Source organism: Medicago truncatula, chromosome 2 (assembly GCF_003473485.1).
Source record: "Medicago truncatula cultivar Jemalong A17 chromosome 2, MtrunA17r5.0-ANR, whole genome shotgun sequence".
NCBI classification, from domain to species: Eukaryota; Viridiplantae; Streptophyta; class Magnoliopsida; order Fabales; family Fabaceae; genus Medicago; species Medicago truncatula.
The window spans coordinates 8,869,009-8,890,584 of NC_053043.1; the positions used below are offsets into that span (position 1 = coordinate 8,869,009).

General features: G+C 31.0%; 3 protein-coding genes across 3 annotated transcripts; all 3 read right to left on the reverse strand.

The window, feature by feature from the left end:
• Window positions 1–8,977: 8,977 nt before the first annotated feature.
• LOC11440365 (putative uncharacterized protein DDB_G0290521) lies at window positions 8,978–10,414 on the reverse strand. The gene has a single exon (XM_003594102.4). It carries the CDS (start codon window positions 10,400–10,402, stop codon window positions 9,158–9,160), a length of 1,245 nt encoding a protein of 414 aa, XP_003594150.3. The 5' UTR covers window positions 10,403–10,414; the 3' UTR covers window positions 8,978–9,157.
• Window positions 10,415–14,516: 4,102 nt separating this feature from the next.
• LOC112419321 (uncharacterized) lies at window positions 14,517–17,978 on the reverse strand. Its single transcript, XM_024776896.1, has 2 exons — window positions 16,961–17,978; window positions 14,517–14,548 (listed from the first exon to the last, which is right to left on the reverse strand). The coding sequence occupies exons 1-2, from the start codon at window positions 17,976–17,978 to the stop codon at window positions 14,517–14,519; spliced, it is 1,050 nt and encodes a 349-aa protein (XP_024632664.1).
• A 457-nt stretch (window positions 17,979–18,435) lies between these two features.
• On the reverse strand, window positions 18,436–19,350 carry LOC112419322 (glutathione S-transferase T3). The gene has a single exon (XM_039830948.1). It carries the CDS (start codon window positions 19,348–19,350, stop codon window positions 18,436–18,438), a length of 915 nt encoding a protein of 304 aa, XP_039686882.1.
• Between the last annotated feature and the right edge of the window lie 2,226 nt (window positions 19,351–21,576).

Below are 21,576 nucleotides of genomic sequence, written 5' to 3' on the forward strand. Positions count from 1 at the left end.
ATAACATATGATCCAACTTTTGAGATAATGAATTAAAATGACCAAATTTCATATGAAGTTTCGAACAACTTTTGTGTTAATATTATTAAAAAAAATACACAACTGATGTATATACTCACTCACTATGTTTTTTAATGTTCTTAAATCGTGTTGGTTTATAAGAAAGATAAAAACTATCCATTGTTATAAACTAATTTCTTTTATTACTATCAAATCTATTTTTTTTTTTTCAAATTTAAAAAATATACTAGTTGTTTTTTTTCTTTTATTACTATCAAATCTATTTTTTTTTATCAAATTTAAAAAATATACTAATTATTTTTTTAAGGAAAAAAATATATACTAATTGTTAAAAACTAGTATATAACTAAGATATATAGTTGTCTTTAGGAAGCACATTCATTGTATTATATATAAGTGTTTTGTACGTGTTACAGGGAATATAAAATAGAATTCATTAACAAATATTCAGTCTCCCTTCTATAAGGTGATTCTTCCCTCTATAAATGGAAAACAAAATTTAAGGGTTTGGATTAGCATTTATCAAAAGACTTGTCATCAAAAGACGTGTCATTTTCGGAAGAAAGGGAGTCACACCCACCAATGCAAACTATAATAACATAAGTATTTACAAAACATCTGTCATATCAATATGGATAAATTAATAAGTTAAAAAATCAATATTACATATAAGAGTTTTCAATGTTATTTTTATCATTCCTAATAAAATGTATTTTCTTTCATTTTTCTCCTTTGTCGGATAATAAAATAAAAAAAAGTGGAAAACAATAATATTTGAAAGCAAGCAAACTTGCAATAAATTTTGTCATCAGATTGAGTATAATTAATATAAAAGTTCATATATTTATTTAAAAATGAATGAAATATGCAAGCCCACATATTAAAAATATAAAGGGAAACTATTATATAAAAAAGACATGCACCTACCTAAATGGTTAAATAGAGGTCTGAGGTAGCTTGATTGAAGTGTGTTGGACTGAAATTCGATGGTATTGCATCCCTCAGAAATTTCAATTCAAGCTGATATACTGGAACTATAACATTTATAGATAGATAGAAGAAAACTATGTGTTAAATTTTCATGAGGTAGGTAGATTGATACCCACATTAAACTTTGTTTTTCCAAAATGAAATTCAAAGAGAAGGAAAAAAATAAAAATAAAAACACATGTGAATTTGACGGAGATCATAAAGGATTGCAAAACTGTTTATGACAAATAAACAATATATATATATATATATATATATATATATATATATATATATATAAAGGTTTTTATCTCCCAAAAATTTGTGGATTAACACTTTTTTTTTTGTAATGTTGCAAAATGGATGTTAAGTGTATTGGCTCTTAAAGTCTAATGTAATAACAAAATAATAATAAGTAACATTCATGATTAATCTTAAACAATTAGAAGATAAATAAGTTAGGGTAAACAAAAAAAAAGCAATTTAATTGAGTAAGAGTGTTCAACATATATCATTTATTTTGATTAAAAATCTAGTAACTATAGCACTCGCATGAGATTTCAACAACTTATAAATTTCACCTTTGAAAGTTTTAATCAAATTTAGAAATGAACAAGTTTAAGCAATAAAAGTCTTAAAAAAGTAAGATGTTTAAAAAAAATTAATTTGTTAAATTAATCCACCATAATAAAGGTTTGTCGAAAAGCAAACAACACATAGTCTCTTCATCACACACACGCATATTAAAAACCAATGCATCCACACAAGTGAGTTTGACACTAGATTTTAACCTCAAAGACCTTAAATCAATAAGTTTATGAGTTCTCTCGCTTAAATATTGTTAAAGACTCGTTTTTCTATCAAATGTGGAACTTATAACTCACTTCACACTTGCAACAATATTAACTTGAATATATTTATTCTAGAGTGGATTTTTTTTTTTTACACCAAACAAAAACAAAGAACATTTAATTTAAAGACACTATAATAAAACAACTAATAATCATAACAATTCTAGTTTAAGTTTAAAGACATCATAATCAAACAACTAATAATCATAACAATTTTAGTTTAAACTTACACTAATCATAACAATAAAATTAATCGACAAAATAAGAGCAGCAACAACAACATTCTAATATATCAATCTTCAACTTCATCCTCTGTGACATCATCATCACCTTGTACGTACTTCAGAGGGTCAATCCACAACTTCTCCAATGTATCTTCAATCTGGTCTCCATTTCACAACTTTTCTTTATCATATGTTGAATTGAACCAATGGAAAAAACTGTAGAAGGTAAGTTGTACTTCAAATGTATTGTAGTCCTCCTCGTCGCTCTCTTCAGGAACAATGTTGAGAATTTCTTTTTTCCAGTTTATACATGTAGATTCAGTTGATATTAAAACTCCGTCGCGAAAGTTAAAACGCTTAAAAATGCGATCATTGGAAAAATATTCATTTTTAATGAAATCAAATATGATCGAAAATTTTAATTTTGAATCTGCATCATATACAACTTCAATGGAAGTGAGATGGTTCTCTAAAATTTCAGAATCTGTTTTATTCAACTGGCTAACAAGGTTTAGATCAGCCTTAATCACATTAAACCAGAATCCAGACAAGCGTGCAATTTGTTCTTTGCGGTTACGACAGTGAACTGTTAGTTTATCAACAAAACTTTGATTTATCTTTGCACGTGCAATCTTCTCCTCCCAGAGCGTCTTATCATATTTTTGTTGGTTTAGCTACATATCAACTTCAAACCTCCTTCTCGCTTCAGAAGCTTTCCTCACTCTTTCAAAATTTCTTCCCTCTTTAAAAGGTCAAGTTTTCAAAGACGAATCGATCTGAGCATCCGTCTTTTCTTTATCATCTCCAATCAAAGAGAAAGAGAGAGAACAACGCAGAGAAAGAGTGCAATAGTGTAATCCCGTGCCTATTCTAGAGTAGATAAAAACTATTTGGAAACACATATAGTACAACATTTCAATTTTTTCCCACCATCATGATAATATGATGGTTATGAGTTTTTCATCAACATTTAATTGCATTGGTACGACTAAAACTATAACTAAATTATATAGAAAAACATTTCTCCAATAATTATAACTATTTGTAGTGTATTATAATTTAACGATGAAATTAAAAAAATACCTCTATAAAAAATTACCTGAAACATATTAAGTCATATACAATTGTGAAAAACATTAGGCTTGCAAGATAATTTCACGCCTGTGTTTCTTACATGAATCAAATTAAATTGTAAGAGACATTTGTGAATTGATTGTGCGACAAAATGAAGGATTGTACTAAAATAAGACGACATCGGTATTTGTACCATGTATAATTAACTGTAAACAATTAAAATTTAAAATAAAAACTAAAACAGTATTTAATCAATTAAAATGATTTAAAGTAAACTTTACCAATGATTTTTGCATGGAGCACAATTTCAAACGCTTGTTCACAAAATAAGAATCATCGTCGAACAAGTAGTTCCAAATCATCTTAAAGAAAAGATATTTAGTAAGATGTTTACGACCCATGGTTGTTTCAAGAATCACCGATATGTTACATTTGTTTAGACCTTTAAATGTTAATTTTATACTTAACATTTTATTTTCAATTTTTTTTATCAACTACTCATCAACCACTTGTTAATCTTTTTATTCTTAAGAATATCGATTGCAACAAAAGAAAGAGGTGTATATCTCATGAGTCCAGTTTATATCCTTTTGATTTTGAGGTTTATTCATAATTGCAAAGCATCTAATAGTAAGTATTGACTCTTGCAATTTTAATTATATTTCAAATGTTTTAAGTCCTATATAAGATAGTTTATTGCCTTTTAAAACTTTTATATACTAATATGTGGTATGAACAAGTAAAAAAATCACTAAAATATAACTTTTAATGCACAATAACTAGTCATCGACATTAAAAGTTTATTCATAGAAGACATTAAAATTACATGTAATAAAATTTATTGGTGTTAATCCAGTTTATTCAAGGAAGACAGATTACTTACATGTAAACAACTTTTTCTTTTATCATTCAAAAAGTGTAACAAACTAGATGAGTATATTTATACCTACTTTTTCATTATCTAAATTATACACTTAAACAACTTTTTCTATAATAAAGATTGTTGTCGATGTCTCTTTTAAAAAATAAAGAGATTGTTGTCGGTGTCATTAAAAAAAAAGAATTTAGTTTTTTTATCTATATTGTTGGTGTCATTGAAATATAATCATGGTTAGTTTGTTATGTTATAACTTGAAAACAACAAACATTTATATTTTTAGTTTTAATTAAAATCAGAATTTCATATAAAAAAACACTGTTCATTATCTTCAAACGTTAACGCAATAAAAAGAGCGGATAGACGGGCACGTAACTACCCATCTTTTCGCTAGTATATATAAAGTAATTTTTTAATGTATAATACCACTCACAAAAGTTTAATTCAGTATAGATTTGGCCAAAGAGATAAGTCAATGATTATTTTGTTGCACTATACACGATGTACTATTTTCAATTTATGAAATCAATCAAACAATTGTGTGTATGTAGTAAAGTTCTTTTATTTTCATATTTATTCACAATCTTTTTGATTAAATTCATTCAATAACAAAACTCAATGATTATTTTGTTAAGGAACATAAAATGTCTTCTCGTTATTAAAAAAAAATGTCTTCTTGACTAATCAATTTTAAATTCAAATTCAAATTCAAATTCAAAAGTCTATGCCCCTACTGTATCGTCCTTCTCACCTGCAAAGAAGGATTCAAACTTCAAATGTGCTCACAATGACAAACCATAGTAGACTAGTTTAAATACATGATAACAACAGAATGTCCTCACCTTTAAGTTTATGTGCATGACAAGGGATGATATCGTTCAAGAAAGTTTAGACGAACGACAATGAGAAGTAATAATGAAATTAGAAATAGAAAGGTATACTGTTTTTTTCTTTTAGAGAGGCTAAATTAGCCCATTTAAATTGAGTTGGTGAGAATCGAATCTGAAATCTTAAAAAGGAGCACACTTTCATGTCCCAAGCGAATAACATCGGGCCAAAAAAAAGATATACATGTTAAAGAAAAAGAAGAAATCACAAAGGAGAAGATTGAAGATATGGGATGGTAGCTTCGATGGTTGATGAACGTTGATAACAAGAATGAATAAATTTTTGTTTTGAGAAAGAGTAGAATGAATAGTTGTGTTTAATAATTATGAATTATGTGTCCATTCAGTTTTTTCTCCTTATACCAAATAATGTTTCACTTGTTTGTATAGTCACAATCAAACATCAACTACTCCCTTATGAATATTTAAATATCATACTTGCCGACCATCGATGAACTGATCGGATTAATCAACCAAAGTTAGCCTCAGTCATTATATATTGAACAGAAGCAAAAGCCTCCGTAACGGTCGGACCATAATAAAAAGTCATAGCAAAACCCGTCGCTACTTGGACTAAAAAAACAAGTAAGTGTAATTCCTTCTAAACAATAAAATATATTGACATGAGGTTTGTTCGAGTGAGATATTAATATTTTTAAAAAATACAAGCCATAAATATAGATGTATGTATAACACCTCGCAACTGGCAATGTCAAATGCAAATGTTCGTTGTGATTTGATAGGTAATACTCCCTCCGTCCCTAATTATAAGACTCTTTTACTAAAATCACGGGAATTAAGAAAGCGGATATTTGTATTAAAGTTGTTTGTAATCACTATTGTTTTTACAATTTTATCCTTAAGAGAGAGAGTTAGTTTATGTTTTCCATATGTTACTTATTGCTGATTGAAGAAAAAGATGTATAATAAATAGGGGCGTGTATGTAAAGAAATAATTAATGTAGTTGGAAATAACAAAGGGGTCTTATAAAAAGGGACAAAAAAAATTCTCAAAAGGGTCTTATAATTAAGGACGGAGGGAGTATATGTTATGTTATGCAGGTCATGAGTGTCTTCCTTTAACCATTATTTATTATTCCTTCAATCGAATCTCAACTGAAACAAAAGTTATTATGAGCTCTATCTTCGACTGAATTAAAACCTATTGTGAATAAATATAAAAATAAAAAACTTTACTACACATAAAAACACACATCATTCTTTTTTTTAAAAAAAAAAAAAAAAAAAAAAAAAAAACACACACATCATTATTTAATTGATATCATAAATTGACAAAAGTAAGTTGTGTACAATATAAGAATACAATAATTGAGTTTTCTCTATTGTGTCTTAGCCGGGTTGGGTTGATTAAAATGAAAATCAAATTTAGTCGGCTATCCAACTCAACCCAATATTTGTGGGTAGGATTGAGCGGATTAAATGAGTTGACCCAATTCATATACACACCCTTAGGTTTAGCCAAGTAGGAGAAAAATTAGTTCTCTCACATTCCAACCTTCTTGCTCGCCCTATTTAAGATTCTAAAATCCAAAACATTGAGGATGAACTATTTTATACTTTCAAAATGTATAATCTGAAATCCATCAGACACGCGAAAAGCCAGCAAGATAAGATAAAAAAAAAAAAAATCCTCTTAGGAGAATTTGAACGGATTGGGCCTTGGCCTTTTGATGGGTTTTACTAAGTCCATTCTATAAAAAATTGTTTTTCTAACCTCAAAAACTTTCTGACAACACATAGAAAATACTTATAATTAGAAAACCGACGGTAGTTAACTACCGCTGAGTTTTTTAGACATTTCCATGTGTTTCTAGGAAACATTGGAAGTAAAAAAAACAATGATCGTCTAGAAAAATATTCTAAGGCCTTAATAATAAAGTTTAGTGATAAATCTTTTTATATAACATGTCTTCTTTTATATTGTGGTTTCTCTTAAATTATTCATCCCATGTTGCCAATTGGTATAAGAAAATCATCCCATAAATAAATGTCGTGGAGGAAATCAATTGATTTGTTCCCCATCTTAACTCATTAATGCGCCATTGAGCTATTCATGGAACTTGTCCAAATATGTTGACTCATAAGAAGGGTCAAATTGGTTGACCATGTAGTAACTCGATCTGGACCTTGGAGGGTACATAACTCCTCAAGTTTCGGGGTCTAATTGGTGAAAGTGGTCAAAAATAGAATTTGTATAATAGGAAGAAAAAAAAAACAAATTTCATATTATTTTATTTACAAGTTTGGAAATAAAATAATGTAAAATTTAATATTTTTTTCCCATATAATAATATTAAATGATAAAATAGTCATTTTCCCTCAATGTTTTGGATTCAAATGGCGCATTCAACTCCACTTTTTTCCATAAGCTTCATTTTTACATAACTTCATCCAAACATAAATCATTTTACATTCAACCCAATTTTATCCAGAATCAATTCACGTAAAACCCAATTCCTATCACATGAGAACCGGACATACACAAAAATGAAAGGTGTATTCTTGAAAATTAATTGATCCGTTTTCCGTCTTAACTCATTTTAACTACTTAAACAATGGCCGAAGACACTTGCTAGCATTTTCTTTAAATTATTCATCCCATGAGTAAATGTCATAGAGAAAATTAGAACATACTAATAACTAATAAAATAGCCATAATCCTTCAAGGGTTGAGTCTAAAAAGAATCAAGGTCCTCCAGCTTAAAAGCTCCTCTACAAACGTAAGCAGGATGCTAAAACCACACCAAAGGTTAGTACATTTCGCAATCCAATTTAAGCCACACCATGCATGACACCACAGAAGCTAAAGTAGCCTCAGCAAAGAGCATTCATTTCTCTCAGAAATCAACAACAACAATTATGGCCTTCAGTAAAAGCTTTCACAAGTCTGAACATTAAACTATCTTTTCTAAACAAAAAACAGTTTCCTTTCCTTGCAATACAATTAAAGGTTATACAATGAATTGGAAGAGCACAAAAGTTTGATTGCCCGAGGAAGCATGTTAACAAACACCCCTTTTACTTTTCACTCCCCCCAATTCCTTAAAGTAAAGACTCTGTCCCTTACCCACATCTCAAATAATTTAATAAGTACGTTCTGATAAAGCATTTCTTATTACTCGAGAGGTGCACAACATAAAGGGGAGTAACTAGTAACTACCATTCCAACAACCAGCTAGGACAATTCCCACTAAGGAGAATATGTCAAGTTCCAACTCCTAAATCTTAACCGAAAGTCAGAAGTATATACTTTCTATGTGGTATCCTCATCTTGCATTAAATCATTTAAATGTATAGGAAAATGTTAATAGATGTCTTTCACACACACGAAACACATGTTAATAAACTATGTATAAGATCTCTAAAAAAAGAGCTATGTATAAGAATTTTGTTTAAAAGTCGTATATTAAATTCTTAAAGATACACTAATTATTTTTTAGTGTAAAATTTTTACCTTTGAGTTCTTTAACATGTGTTTTGGGGGATTTGGATTTGATGTTGTACAAAAGCACAAAGTTTCACGATGTAATTAATCACACTCGTTGATATCATATCGAGTCATCCAATGTGGTAAGTATGCTAGAACATGTAGCATCTACTCAAAATGAATGTTCTTTAAACTTTATAAACATCGTTCAAGAGATATCTTCTGAAGGGTTTATAAGCACACAAAAAAAAAAGTCATTTGAGAGTTACGAACCAAACTGTTTTGAGGGGCCAAAAAGTAAAATTCACTACTCAGAGTCATGAGGACACAAGAGTTTCAATGTTTACCGCACAACCAAACATCGATAAAGTATAATTTTAGTAAATTCATGATCTTCATTATGATTTTATCGAACTCACCACGATATCAAACAAACACCAAGTTCGTTTAAAGGTACATACACGTGCAATATTTAAAGAAAATTATTGAACATTATAATTTATTAGAATGAAATGAATTTCATTTATAAAATATCCATCTTAGATAGACTAAGATATACAATAAATAAAGATATTATAGAATAATATAATCCATACATATTAGTATTCTAAAATGATAAAACAATGTAAGACAAACAAATAAGACTAACTTACAATACCAGGTATGATATTAAAATGATAGATTAAACCTTTCTATATAACAAAAATAGAAAAGAACCCCAAAAAGGTTAATTTAAGGGAGCCAAAAAAAGAAAAAAGAAAAAGTGATAGTAAAAATAATTACATAACATGGTTAAAAAAAGTAATCTAATGAGAAGTTACTATGCTTTTCTTGGTAAAAAGATTACGTAGATTAAAAAGGTTACCCCCACTTCCTTCATCATGATGATGACACTCACCACCACCACCGTCACCACCACCGCGGTTAACAGCAACGCCGCCACTCACACCAATAGCACTATTCTCATCACTTCTACAACTCAAATGATGTCTATACCCAATACACATCGGAACATTCAAGCTCAAAACTTTCGCTTTTCCACCACCACCGGAAACCACCTTGCTCCGGCGACTCACGGTGGCTTCTTTCTTCAATTCTTTATCTGTATTTGAACCTTGTTGAGTTTGTTGGTCTGAGTTTTTTCCACCACCGCGACGAACCTGCCATACTGGACTATTCCGACCCACATGAACACCGGCCCGACCCGGACTACTTGGCCATTTTCTCGACTTTGATTCTCCGGCGGAGTTGCTACGAGAACAAGGTGCACTGTTAACTTTCCGGGTCACCGGAGCTCCGGTGAAGAATTTGGGTCGGGTTGTCGTGTTTCCGGCAGACCTGCTTCGTGAAAATGGCCATATATTGATATTCAACTCTGCAGCAGAATTTGCACCGTTACCGTTTTTTCTCTCTTTCTTCTTATCCTTGTTCTTCTTTTCTTTCTCTTTCTCTTTCTCTTTTTCTTTGTCTTCTGTGTTGTTTTTCTCTCCTTTTCTGAAAATATCTTTCCACCGTTTTGAACCTGAGAAAGTTGAAGCAGAAGAAGAAGATTCTGTTATAACAGGTGAAGATTCGGGATGTGAAGAATCGGGTTCTGGGTCTGGTTCAGAAACCGGGTTATGAGATGATGGGTTTGAAGTTGGTGTTTGGGGTGGTGGGTCGGTTTTACTAGTGGTGGGGAGGAGGTGGAGGGGAAGAATAACACCGTTGACGAAAAGTTGGTCGGCGGTGTGAAGATTTGGTTGTGGAAAAGATGGGTTTCGGAGCATCCAAAATTCAAATTCGGGTGAATTACAATTAGAATTAGTTGTATTTGGTGATAAAGTTTGAGGCTTTAGTTTAGTGTCCATTGAGATTGGAGTGTTTGAGATGGAGAGAAGGGGAATGAAGGGGGGTTTAATGGGGGATATTGGGAAGGTGGGTGAGAGTGAAGAAGAGAGAAAATGAAAGGGACTTAACAAAGCAATAAATAAAAGGAGAATGAATAAAAAAGAAGAAAGGGATGGTATTGATTTTAAGAGAGGAAGTTGGGTAAGGATTGGGGGGTCCATTAAGGCTCCACGAAGATGGAATAGGAAGGAGACCATGTGCCTTACAAATTGGGTGGTACTAGTACTAGACAAAAGATTGTTTGTGTAGTTTTATTAGGAAAAAAAAGGAGGAGGGTTTGTTTCTTTATTAAAAATCTTTAATTGAGTTGCATTTTGAAGCTTTATCAAAATAGATAATTTGGATCCTCTTGTTCAAATAATTATAAGATACTCTCATTTCATAATTTGATTCTACCTCACTTGATCTTTTCTCTCTTTGATCTTTTTTTAATAAATTAGAGTGAAAAGAGAAGATTCATATCCTAAAATAGATCATGTGTGATTTTTACATTTTCACATGAGAGGGTAATATTAACATTTAGGACAATCTCCTTCTTTTTTCTTGTAAGACAAAAATAATATAGAGAGTAAGAATACAACTAGAGTATAAAATAGATTGTTTTAAAATAGTTGTATAAATATCATTATTTCTTTTTTAAAAAAAAATCATTATTTCTTTAATATTTCATACCTTAACATTGAAATTCATTTCATCTAAATTTCTTATATATTTTTCTTTCATTTTAAATGGTGAAAAAAATGGGTTAATTAAGTTTTTAGTCCCTATAAATATTCACAGTTTTGTTTTTAATCCATATAAAATAAAATCACATTTTTTAGTCCCTATAAAATTTTCCATTAGCATTTTTAGTCCCTATAAATTTTTCTATCATCACTTTTAATCCCTGTACAAAAATTTCATCAACAATTTTGGTCCCTAAAATGCTTAAGGAAAATGTTACAGGGACTAAAAAGTGTGATTTTATTTTATAGGGACTAAAAACAAAATTGTGAATATTTACAGGGACTAAAAACTTAATTAACCCAAAAAAAAAATATACTTTCGTGGTTTTATGAAAATTAAGGAAATTGATCCTCTCAATAATTTTTTTCCTTTAATGTTTTCTCAATTTTCATATTCAATCCTTAAATGACTTATTTTTTTTTTCAAATTTCAATGACATATTTCCATTATATTCACACATTATTTCCTTAAGTTTTTTTTATTCACTTGAAAGGATCTTAATCCGAATATTACATATTTTGAATCGCTTTCATGTAACACAATGGTTCATTGAAATCTCTACCGTTGCAAATGAAAAAGATATTTTTTAGTAAAAAATATTAATGATTGAGATCTAAACATATAAGAAAACATGAAGAGAAAATTGAGACAATCCTCTTTCCCAACTGTCAAAGCCTAGATAACACTAACATAAAATGAACCAACAAGATGAAAAGTGTTACAACTTACAAGTACTCTCTTTTTAACATTTTTTCAAACATTTACTTTTGAGAAAGAGAAATGAAATTTGAAGAACCATTTTTAACAATTTTTATGATAACTTTCTTTCTCATACACACATTATTCTTCTACTTTCTCTCTCTATTGCTTTGATATTTATACCACTATCTAAATTTCTTTGTATAATGCGGTTGTCCAACAAGTTGTCACATAGAAAAGATTGTTCAAATAACATTGATATTTACTTTTTTTATCTATTGAAATATAATATGGATAAGTTTCATAACACTTCCTCCAATTAAATTCATTCAAATCAAATTCACATTTTTATAGAAGGATTTTTCTAACATGTGCAAATTTTCTAACATGTGCAAATTTGCACATGTTAAGGATACTAAAAGAAGCAACTTTTTATTGAAAATCACACTTGTTATAAAAAAGAATATATATTTAATGTAAAATACACAAGTTTCAATATAAACTTACTACTTTAGTATCCTTAACATGTGCAAATTTGCACATGTTAGAAAAATCCTTTATAGAATATAAATCAACTTTTTATGTCTGAATGACATGTATGGTGTATAATCACCTCATTATGCAGCTTTATGGTACTGTTCACCAATCACATCGTTAAAAACAAAAGTTAATGGTGGATATGTGTGGGGTGCACATGCTAGTAGGAGAGTTTCATCTGCTTATTATGAATTAATTAAGATTAGGTACTGTACTACAGATTTAAAAGCTACTTTACTTGTACGTGCAATACAATATTCAGAAAAGCTCTGATCAAGAATTGGAGTGGCATCATCAGACAAAAGTTAATTACAATCAGAATGAATGAACACTTAAGCAATTAAATACGTACTTAATAATTTGATATGTTATACTAGTATATTTATGAGGCAAAATATTTTATACCACCTGGCATATACTAGTATAGTATTTGTGTATGTATGGAATCATGGTATGTATTATTTGCGCTGACCCTACGGAAAAATGTCAATTGAGACTACTTCAAGTCTTCAACAACATCACCGTCTTCTTAGGCTGCCCCTACAAAAATATTAATTTAGTGTCAACTTCAAAGGTTGACATTGACACATACTATTGCTTGCCTAGGATTGGTAATTGGTGTAGTGTATGTTCTAAGAGTTGTGTTATTTGAACATCTATTTAGATGATAATTTTTGTGACAATCAAAATTTTGCAAAGAAAATGATGTATTGGTACAAAAATCAAAGCAATAGAGAGAAAGTAAAAACATGATGTGAGTGTGAGAGAGAAAGTTGTCACAAAAGTTGTCAAAAATGGTTGTTCAAATATCATTTTTTATGTTCTAATGAACGATTAATACATGCTTTTTAAAGTTTACACATGCATTCAAGGGCAAATTACAAATGATTATAGGGTTAGTACATGTTTATCCTCATGTAATATTAGCAATTTCCAGTTTATTATATATATAGAAAAATTTGTTTAGATTTCACCCTTGTAATTTAAAGATTCTTTGATTTTAGATATTCATAACCTTGCTAATATTTTATTCCAAAAAAAAAAAAAAACCTTGCTAATATTTAAGTATATTAAATAAAAATCTTAAAATAATGAAAAATTAAGAAGTACCGTAAGGAGATTTGTCAAAAAATACCGACCAACAATCAAGCTTTATCTCACTGAGAGGTTGATCTAAAACCTTAACAATTATTAATTGGAATAAAATAGACCGACATCTTCTCTAACATTTCATCTTTACATACATCTTTCATTAAAAAAAAAATTGGTGTGACTATAGCCATACCATGCCATAAGTTGGATCCGCCCATAATCCCAATTTCCACTCAATGGAGTTGGTAAAAAAAAAGTGCAGATAGAGAATTCATTTATTTTAAAAGTTACCATACTCCTTTTCAATATATACTTTTTAAAAATGAATAAATTTCATCCATACAATTCTCTATCTTTTTTATTAATTAATTACCAATGTTAAGATGACATATAAATAAATATCATAGAAATTTACCTTTAAAAATGGGGCATGACAATATAATTGACGATTCTTATGTTCATTATAATTTGTATGACGATAGTCTAACTTTTAGGTGGCAAAATCTTTTTTTACACGTATTCTATGAAGTTTAAACTTTGATATTTATCATTTTTGAAATTCGGCATTCTCTAAACTAAGTTTGATAATTAAATCAAACTTTGACAATTAAATCAAACTGTGATCGACTTACACGTAACCTCAACCGAAAAACCTTTAGACTTGAAACTTGGTCAAATTTGTTTGTGGTTATCTAATCGAATACTATTTAATATTATTGTACGTCATTTGAGTACGCCTCTTTCTCCTGCTATTTATTAAACGACGTTAGTAAAGGTAAATGTTAATAAATATTTTCCAGATACTTTCTAAGAGTACATGTTAAAGAATCAAAGCACTCTCTTACAAGTAGTATATTTAATTCATTTAAACTAAAAAAACATCCATTGGAAAATGTTTATGATTTCCTCTTCATCATCTAAGAAGACTCTAATCTCACATAACAATTCACCATACTAACAACCACTTTCTAATCCATTTAAAAAATGACAATTGTAACATTATTGTCCCATTTTAGCACACTATATGTGACTCAAAAGTTCTATCATGGTCGAATTACAACTAACAAGGTTACATAAAAACTTGTCATATATTTTCTAACCTTTACACAATTGATACGTGGACGTTGATCGTTCACATTAATATACCAGGTTTCAACTCCTCCAAGCATATAATTAGATGCAGGGACGATACTTTATAAATGATCAAATACACTTGACCACTCACATCACACTGTCGAGAAACTCATTGGTTCCTATAGTTCCACATATAGTGATGAATCATAAGAGCAAACCAGATAGGTCGTTGTTGTATACCTGTCTCAATTTAATTGATGATCGATAAACTAAAATTGAGCCACTCATGGCAAATCAAATGATATAGGTATAATTGTTTTATGACTATCAAGGAATGATGTGATGAGTATAAATAAAAACTCAATGTATTATTAATTAAGTTATAAAAGATCTTCCACCTAATAATAGACTAAAATTTTGGGTTGAGCTCTTCTTAGGAGATTAAGTCATGATAACATATGCTAAACATATTAAAGTTGATCATCACATTGTGGACACATGTTAACAACAATGTAAAGACAATCTAGTAACATGTATCTATTTCAAACCAACACATTGGAAGCCAAGTGGTTGGAGGTAATGAACTTAAGTTAAAATCAAATTGAGGTATTGAGCCATATTTTTCTAAGTTTGATTATTTATTTATGGGTCATGCTAATTAGTGTTTTTGAGATACTAATAAAAAAAAGGCAAAAATGATAATTTTTAGACCGTTGAAATATTGATCGCACAATTTTTAATCTAATACTATTATATTTGATTTTTTTAACCGGTGTCATGGTTAACATTATCCTTTATTTATAAAGCAACATGCATTTATTTACCTCGGTTCAACTTTAGATTATCACGAAACATTTCTCCTAAAAACCAAAAACCCAAAAGAAAAAAAGCCCACACCTTGCAAGTTGCGATACCAAATTTATTGTCGCTTTACGTAGGAACCTTGAGGCTCTGTTTGGATTAGTGGTTTGAGATGGAATGGAATGGAATGTGATGGAATGAAATGATATTCCATTGTTTGGATTTTAAATAAGGTTTAATTGCACTTTTCCCCCCTATAGTTTGCCAATTGTGCGATTTTGCACCCCATAGTTTTAAACGAGCGATTTTGCCCCCTATAGTTTTCCCCCTTTCTGATTTTATGGTCCCCATGACATTTAGTGTTGATATGTCTGTTTTTTATCAATTAATGTGTGCCACGTGTGTAATTCCATTTTTTAAAAAATAAAAAAATGGTATTTTTCAAATTTTGAGAGAAGGAGGCACGTGATATTTCTTCTTAAAATCTGAAAAATCACGTGCTCCTTCTTTCAAAATCTGAAAAATACCATTTTTTTTATTTTTTAAAAAATGGAATTACACACGTGGCACACATTAATTGATAAAAAATCAGCACTAAATGTCATGGGGACCATAAAATCAGAAAGGGGAAAACTATAGGGGGCAAAATCGCTCGTTTAAAACTATGGGGTGCAAAATCGCACAATTGACAAACTATAGGGGGGAAAAGTGCAATTAAGCCTTTAAAAAAATGGATGGAATGGGATCGAACATGATGGGATCTATACCATTCCATTCCATCCTCTCCTCTTATTTTTCTTCCCCTCCAATTTGGGAGGTATTGGATGGAATCACTCATTTTAATTAGTTTATAGCTAATATATCCTTTCAATTTTTCACTGATCATGCATATTTCTATTTTCTAGTTCGTTGTTCTCCATTGTCATGCATATATGTATATCCTTTCAATTTCAATTTTATTGTTTTTCACTCACACACTCTTTACTAACAAAGCATTTTTCAACTGCTATACCTTTTCGTTTCATCAAAATCCGTGCAGGAGAATTGGTAGATAAAAGAATACAAGGTTATATCCGTTGCTTTTATAATTAAGCAAGTTAACTTAGACCATGTACAATGGTTCAACACAATAATACCATTCAACACCCACTTTTTCAATTCCCAACACTCCACATCATTTTCTCTCTCTTAATTCAACACTCATTTAATTTTTATCTCTCCAATGGTTTTTTCATTCAACACCCTACCCCACCACCTTTTATTTCTTATTCTTTATTTAATTTTATATTTTTGTTTTTATAATTACATAAAATTAAAATTATCGATTATAATTAAATTAAAATAAAGATACACTTAATTTTTTTTTGTTTGTAAAAACAAAATTTATTTAAATAATTTATTTATATTTTCTTAACTTAAAATGCAATACAACAAACTAAGCACGCAACACACAAATAGCTTAAAATGCAAGACAACAAACAAGCACACAACACATAAGTAATTTATTTAGTACGATACAAATCATCTTCAATCATGAAACATTCCAAACTTTGTCCATATGTGCTTCACTAGATCTGCTTGCAATTCGTGATGAACATTTGGATCACGCAACTCGGATCTAGCACGCACATGATTTGCAAAAGTGGGTAACACCTCGGTCGAGTATGGTTGCTGTGTACTAGATCCACTTCCCTCAGATTGCTCAAAATCGGTCCAACGTTGAGCATATGTATCTCGTTCATCCTCAACAATCATATTATGTAATATGATGCATGACCTCATGATTATACCCAAATCAGCTATGTCCCACAAGCGAGCTGGTTCACGGATGATTTTAAATCGAGCTTGAAGCACACCAAAAGCACGTTCGATGTCCTTCCGACAGCTCTCTTGATGTTTTGCAAATAACTTATCGGGTTCACTTTGAGGAAGCCTAATTGATTTGACGAAAGTTGGGTAAGAAGGGTAGATACCATCAGCTAGATAGTATGTCATATTATAGGGACGTTGATTCACAAAGTAATTCACCCTTGGAGTCTTTCCCTGTTCCACATCATCGAACACTGGTGACCGGTCTAGAACGTTTATATCGTTCAACGTTCCCGGACATCCAAAAAAGGCATGCCAGATCCATAGATCATGAGATGCATCTGCTTCAAGAATAACTGTGGTGGTTCCCTTATCCCCCCTGGTGAATTGACCTTCCCATGCTTTAGGACAATTTTTCCACTCCCAGTGCATGCAGTCAATACTCCCGATCATCCCTAGGAACCCCCGCATTTCACTAACATGTAGTATTCTTTGAAGGTCATCTTGGGTTGGTGCTCTCAGATACACTTGCTCATACAGTCGTATGATTCCTTTACAGAATCTACGTAAGCACTCCAATGCTGTAGTACCTCCTATTTTTATGTATTCATCTACCGCATCTGCTGCCACACCATATGCTAACATTCGCATTGCTGTGGTACATTTTGCTAACGGTGATATACCTTCTTTGTTGGCGGCATCAACTCGCTGGGTGAAGTAGTTATCACTACTTGAAAGGTCTCCAACGATTCGAAGGAAGACATGTTTTTGCATCCGGTACCGACGACGAAACATTGCATCGTCATATGTAGGCTCATTGGTAAAGTAGTCGTCAATGAGTCTTTGGTTTGCCCCTGCATGATCTCTCTTTAAATATTTTCTACTACGAGATCCACTACCTTCCTCTATTTGTTTTCGACGCTGAATAAATCGGTTGACCATATACGTGTCTTCAGCATCACGTTTTTGGAAGTAGGCTTCCAAATCAAAAGGATCCATTGATAGGTTTTTTGGAAGAAGATATGAATGAGATTTGTGAAATTGAAAGTAGATTTTAATGAGACTTGTGAAATTGAAAGTAGATATGAGTCCCTATATATAAGTACATTGTGTGGTGGACATTGACGGATTTGAAATAAGTTATAGTAGGTGAAATAATGGGCACATAGTGGACATAATTATTAAAGCAAATAAGTCACGGGGACTAGACAACACTGACAATTATTAAAGTAAACATTGGGGACTAGACAACACTCTGATAACTATTAAAGCAAACAGTGAGGACTAGACAAAACTCTGATAATTATTAAAGCAAACAGTGAGGACTAGACAAAACTCTTATAATTATTAAAACAAACACTACGGACTAGACAACACTGACAATGATTAAAGCAAACAGTCGGGACTAGACAACACTGATAATGTTGACTGAATACAAACAAATATTTGATTAAAATTAATTTTCAAACAGCTCACGCTCCAACTTCTCCAACAGCTCCTTCTTCCGGTCATCGAGATGCTCTTCGTCCCTTAACTTTAGATACATTTTCATTTTTTTAGCTTGAGTCTTTTCTTGCAGCAACTTGTTTTTCTGTTGTTTCACCAAATTTAACTCTTTCAATTGTTCAATCTCTTGCTCTTTTAATTCTTTGAATTGAACCCATTCCTTTTCCACCTTCTCCAATGTCTCGCCCTTGCTTTTCATTTTACCTTTTTTTTTAGCTGCCTCCCTACCCATTGGACGAGCACTAGATCCTACAGAGTCCTCGTGAGATCTCTTAGATCCACTACTCCCTAACCCAACATTTCCTCCCATCTGACTACCATAACGTGGTTGATCACGGAGAGCGTGCCATTCTTCATTCAAAGTAAATTGAATATTCTTCCCACCTGCAAACAATTCCTGCGCTTTTGTCAAAACATCATCTTCCGACCAACCGCTTCCTTGCATACGCTTAGCGCTTTCATAAGCACCAATCCATTTATTTATTATTTTACTCATATAATTAAAACGGTTTCGGCAGGCAACTAGATCGCGGGGAGAATCGAATGAGCAATACTCATTACAATACTCAGCAATTTTACCCCAATATGTTTCTCCTCTCTGGTTTCTCCCGACAACACTGCTTGTTCCATATTTAATCCATGCACTAATTAGAACCAAATTTTGTTGAGTGTTCCATGCTGGTTCCTTACTTCTCTTGCTCTTAGGAGTTGAATCTTCTGGAGTGACTTCATCAGCAATTGCCATGCCACTAGGAGTTATTTGTGTTGAAAATTCAGGATATTGAGTTGCACCAACATTGTGAAAATTATCATTCTCCATTGGCATAGAACCATTAAACGGGGGTGTTTGAGATGGATATCTCATCATAGATCCATAATATGGATGAAAGTTTGGAACAGAGGATGATTGGTTGAAATTTGGTGGAAAACCAAAATTAGGTATGTTTTGAGGACGTTGGTTGAAAAATTGATTTGGATTTGGATAATTGTTGGGATTTTCGTAGTTAAATGGGTAATTAGAATAATTTTGGTTGTTGAAATGGTTATTATTGGGATCCATTTCACTAAAAATAAGATTAAAACTTCACTTAGTTTGCTAATAGAAAGATAATAATAAGAAGAAGATAGTGAAAAACTTGGTTTTTTTTTCTGTGTCCAAATCAAATGAACCAAGTCTCTATTTATAGAGAAAAAAAAATCATGAATTTTGGTATAATTTTTTTTTTTTAAATTAATTTACAACGAAATAATTGAGGTTAAATTATGAAAATGATAAGAATCCGAACAACCAATTAAAACGCGCCATGTGTCCTTATCTTTCCAAAATGCGTTTCTCTCTCCGACCGTCTGACCTCTCACGCGCCCTGTCGGCGCGTGTGTTGCACGCGCCAGTTTTCAGCCAATTTCGCGATGCCACGTGTCCGGCCTGGCAGGGTTCAATTGTGTTGAATTGGTTCACCTTCTCTCTCTTCTCTTCCCTCATTCAACAGACTTTCAACACACCATTGGAGGGGAAATTGGTGTTGAATGTGCCATTAAACAAACCATTGTAAGTGGTCTTATTTTTTATTGACAAACAATAACTTATATAATATTAATGTTTTTGATGTCGTTTTATCTATTTAATATAAGGGTAAAATAAAAAATAAACAAGTTATAATTCACTTTATTCTCTCAATTTCAATTTTAATAACTAAAAGGAGAAGAAATTTAATACAAGGTAAAAATTAATTATTTTGATAAAAGATAATATGATTTAATTCTACATAATATTGTTTTTTAAACAAGGGTAAAAATGAAATAAAAAAGTTATAACACATTCCATTCCGTTCATTTTTCCAAACAATGGAACAAGTAATTTGTTCCGCTCCGTCATATAATACCCAAACAATAGAATAGAATATTTATTCCATTCCGTTCCGTTCCGCTCCATTCCACTCTATTTCATTTCGCTCCATTCCGTTCTATTCCGTCAATCCAAACAGAGCCTGAGATAGACAATGATACGAATCTGATATTTCTTCCCTTAGTTATAGGGATTTTGTTGATTTCATTTTTGCAATTATATTGAATCGATTATTTTCAAGAAAATAGAGAACGCGATTAACACTAATGAATTGCAAGTATCTTACTTTATACAATCATTTCAGATCATCACTAGTCAATACCATGAATCCATATTATCGTACAATGAAAATTTGAAAATGAGGTTACATAATTTTTTTGAATCTAACAGGTTACATAATTGTTAATGTTGACATTCGACTCTATTATTACACATGATGCTCTGCTCAAAAGCTCCCTTACCATTTCCAATCTTAATCACATGCCATCAAGACTTTTGGCTTGTTGCTCCTTTTAAGTCCCTCATTACTAGTACCTTTTAAAAATGTCTTAATTACATAATAATCACCAACCACTAGCTAGCTAAATCCCCCTTTTCCTACAAGGAAAACAGATAACTTGTAGCTCAATAAGCCCTTAAGATACGTTTTTCAAGTCTCATAATAGTTTTCTCTCAAAAATAAGTCTCATAATAGTTTATTTATTTTTATTTGGGTTTGATTCCAAACATATGCTTATTGTGTTATTTACGAGTTTTTTCTTATTTTTTTCAAGGGTTGTTAACATAAATAAATAAAAATTGTTATTTATAAGGTTTCTAATTTATCACTTTTTTATTGTACTTTTTTTTATAAGAAACTAAACTAACACACCTAAATTGACACAAAAACTAACTAAAGTGGGTTATAGTAAGTTTCTTTTATCACTTAATCTAAAGATTATTTATTGACACTCTAATAATAATGATAAAATTAAAATGTTTCTACTTTTAAAATAAAAGGTTTAATAGCAGTTTTAGCTCCCTAAGAAAAAAAAAGTACAAAACCGCCTCCTAAGTTTTGCATTTGTGGCAGTTTTGGCCCCCAATGCCAATTTTGACTTGGTCAACGCTGATGTGGCACCTTAAATGAGGTGCCACGTGTTATTTTTTTTCTACCAAAAATTGACCTTGGAGGCCAAAACTGCTATAGTTGCAAAACTTATGGGGCAATTTTGTAGTTTTTTTCATAGGAGGCTAAAACTGCTT